This window comes from Egretta garzetta, unplaced genomic scaffold, assembly GCF_000687185.1.
Source record: "Egretta garzetta isolate BGI_Z169 unplaced genomic scaffold, ASM68718v1 scaffold59, whole genome shotgun sequence".
NCBI classification, from domain to species: domain Eukaryota; kingdom Metazoa; phylum Chordata; class Aves; order Pelecaniformes; family Ardeidae; genus Egretta; species Egretta garzetta.
Genome location: NW_009267230.1, coordinates 1980807 through 1983559, shown reverse-complemented (window position 1 = coordinate 1983559; position 2753 = coordinate 1980807). Strand labels below are relative to the sequence as shown.

General features: G+C 57.8%; 1 protein-coding gene across 1 annotated transcript in view; it reads right to left on the bottom strand.

The window, feature by feature from the left end:
- Positions 1–2753, bottom strand: part of TLN1 (talin 1) — a gene marked incomplete at its 5' end in the record, with an annotated part of 30590 nt that overhangs the window by 25702 nt on the left and 2135 nt on the right. The window contains 6 exon segments of the mRNA XM_035902742.1: positions 193–253; positions 724–851; positions 1242–1384; positions 1641–1823; positions 1934–2036; positions 2272–2369. Coding sequence (XP_035758635.1) covers positions 193–253; positions 724–851; positions 1242–1384; positions 1641–1823; positions 1934–2036; positions 2272–2369 — 716 coding nt within the window.

Genomic DNA, 2753 nt, shown 5'->3' with positions numbered 1-2753 from the left:
CCTGCCCCTGCCACAGCATCCCCCAGAGCCCTGGGGGACCTCAGGAGCTGCCTTGCCTGGCCTCCTACAGCTTCCTGCTCCTGCTTCTCACCCGCCAAGCTGCTGCGTGTTGCCCCCGGAGACAACAGCAGCCTCAAACTTTGGCGAGGAGGAACAAGATGCCCAGGTCTCAACAACCCCCTCTGCACGTACCATGAAGATCTTGCGCTCCCCTTTCTGCTTGATGTACTCCTTGGGCAGGAAATCCTTGAGTCTGCCAAGAGACAGCCAAGCCAGCTGTTAGCAGCACTGCCCGAAGCCAGCATCTGTCTTTGACTACAAAGAGGCCCAACCCAGAGCCTCGGACAAACCCCTGCCAGGGCACAGGCAGGGAGTTTTTGGGAGCAGGAAGGATGTGGGCGAGGTTGCTGCAGTAATGAAAGCTGCCCCAGGAGCTGCCCTGCCGAGAGCGGGGTAGAGGTGCCGAGGATGCAGCCCCTCGTATGGCATCAGAAGAGACTGTATGGTGAGCTGGGGTTCCCTCACCAGAGCTGGCTGCATGTCCTGGGGGTGCCAGAGGGAGTAGGACAGGGGGCTGGCACCCCTTGCAGCTGGCACAGACCTCCAGGCTTGGGCAGCATGCTGCAGGGAGGAGGCAACCGCACCCCCGGAGCCCCGTGTGCCAGCGCAGTGCTGGGGGCTACCAGGCTGCTTGAGCCACCTGGGGGTCCCCGGGACACTCACTCCAGAAAGCCTGGCTTGTGCTTCTGTTCATTGTGCGGCCCGAATTGGATCTGGCACTGGTAGCCGGCAAACTCGCAGGCTTTGTCAAAGGAGACAGGGTGGGAACCGTTAAGGATGTCATCGCGAGCCTGTGTGGAATGAGAAGACACCACCGTGGCCCGGTCTGCCACACAGCCCTGCCACCACCGCCCTCCACAGCGGGCAGGACCGCTTTTCCAGACAGAAAAGAAGTAGCCATGAAAAAGAGGAAGATCTAGGGGCAGGCTGTCCCCTACAGTGACTGCCTGGGAGAGGAACGGCAGCAGGACTTCAGGACGGTTCCTACCAGGCAGACACAGGATCCCCTGGGGAGCTCCAGAGCATGCAGAGGACAGGGCTGGGCTTGCCAACATTGGCTCTTACCCAGGAGATAACTGGGCATCCTGAAGTACCCCCCATGGTGGCCAAACCCCTCAGCCACCAGCCCAGGCAAGGGGCTGGCTCAGGCCAGCGGAGCTAGGTGCTCTGGGGAGCAGTACCTGCACATAGAGCAGGTTGAGCTGCACAGGATCTCGTGAGTCCACATTCTGGTCAGAATAGAAGAACTTGCGTCGCAGCAGCAGCGTTTCATTGTCATCGATGCCTTGCTCACGCAGGGTCCGGCCATGGTCCAGCCAATTTACTGTAGGCAACACCAGGGTGTGAGCAGGGATGGGCACCCAGGCAGGGTCAGTCCCAGCTGTGGGGCTTCTTATGTGGAGCAAGAAATGGACGCCCATTTGGCGCATCCCAGCTCTCACGCCTCTGCCCCAGCCTCCAAGGAGCCACTGTCACCTCCGCTCCCCTGCATTGGGTCTTCCCCTTTCCGGGGTCCCTGCTCCCCTCCCCACTGCCCTCGGCACAGGCTGACCCTGTCCCCAGCACGTGGAGGCACGTACACTCGTCATCTGTGTGCAACTTCTGCTTGAGCTTCTCCATCTTCTTCTCATCTCGCAGCAAGGTCTTGTCTTTCTTGAGTGTGCCGGTAATCTCCTCCTTCTTCTCTTCCATAATTTCCCGAACAAGCGAGTACTCATCATAGTTGGTAATGCCTGCCAGGGAGCAGAGGACCAAGCTCAGCACAACACTGCTGCCAAATACAGAGCACAGAGCGATGGAGGGGTGCAGAGCAGTGTTCCCTCCCCAGCGTCACACAGCCCTCAGACATCCCCACTGCCAGGCCACTCACCGCAGACCGTGACATTTTTGGAGTCATCCACCATCACCGTTTTCACTGTTCCATCCAGCATGCGGATCTTCAGGGGCCGCTGCTTCTTCTTGTACTCCATGGTATCCTGCAGGCACAGTGGAGCACAGCTCCCAGCAGCAGCACCGGTGCAGGGCACCCATGTCCCACCATCACGCCAACAGCTCCCCCTCCCCGGCGCAGTGGCTGGGGGGACGTGGGGTGCTGTGGGGCCCAGTGCAAGGCAGCAGCAGGGCAGGCACCCACCACCTCCACACCACGGGCACATCCAACCACAGAGCCAAGGCGGGTACCAGCTGGCAGGACATAGGATGGATGCTTACCCCATTGCGAAGCATGTAGTAGTCCAGAGCCTTCCCAGCCTCCAGCCAGATCCCTTTCTTTGGGTCTTCATCCGAGAGGAACAGCCCAAAATCATTGGCTGAAAAACAGGTAAAGTCTCTGCCAGGGTAGTCCTGAGCAGGACAGAGCCACAAAGATGCCAGCCTGCATCCAGGGATGTGCATCGGTGCAGCCCAATGCGTGAAGCACAGCAGCACTGTGAACGCTGGAGCCTAAACCTAATGAGTGGGCAAAAAGCTGGCAAGCAAGCTTCGAGGTACATATTTTACCAGTTATCTAAGGAAAACATCATCTGAAGCATGCCTACGCAGTGCTGAACTTGGAACTGACAGTCACAACAGAAGGAAAAGCTTGGAGTTGTGGTTGACAGCTCTCCAAAATCTTTGATGCAATGTAGTAAAAAAAAAAAAAAAAAAAAAAAAAAAAGAAAAAAAAAGGGAAAAAAAATTGGGGGCAACAAGAG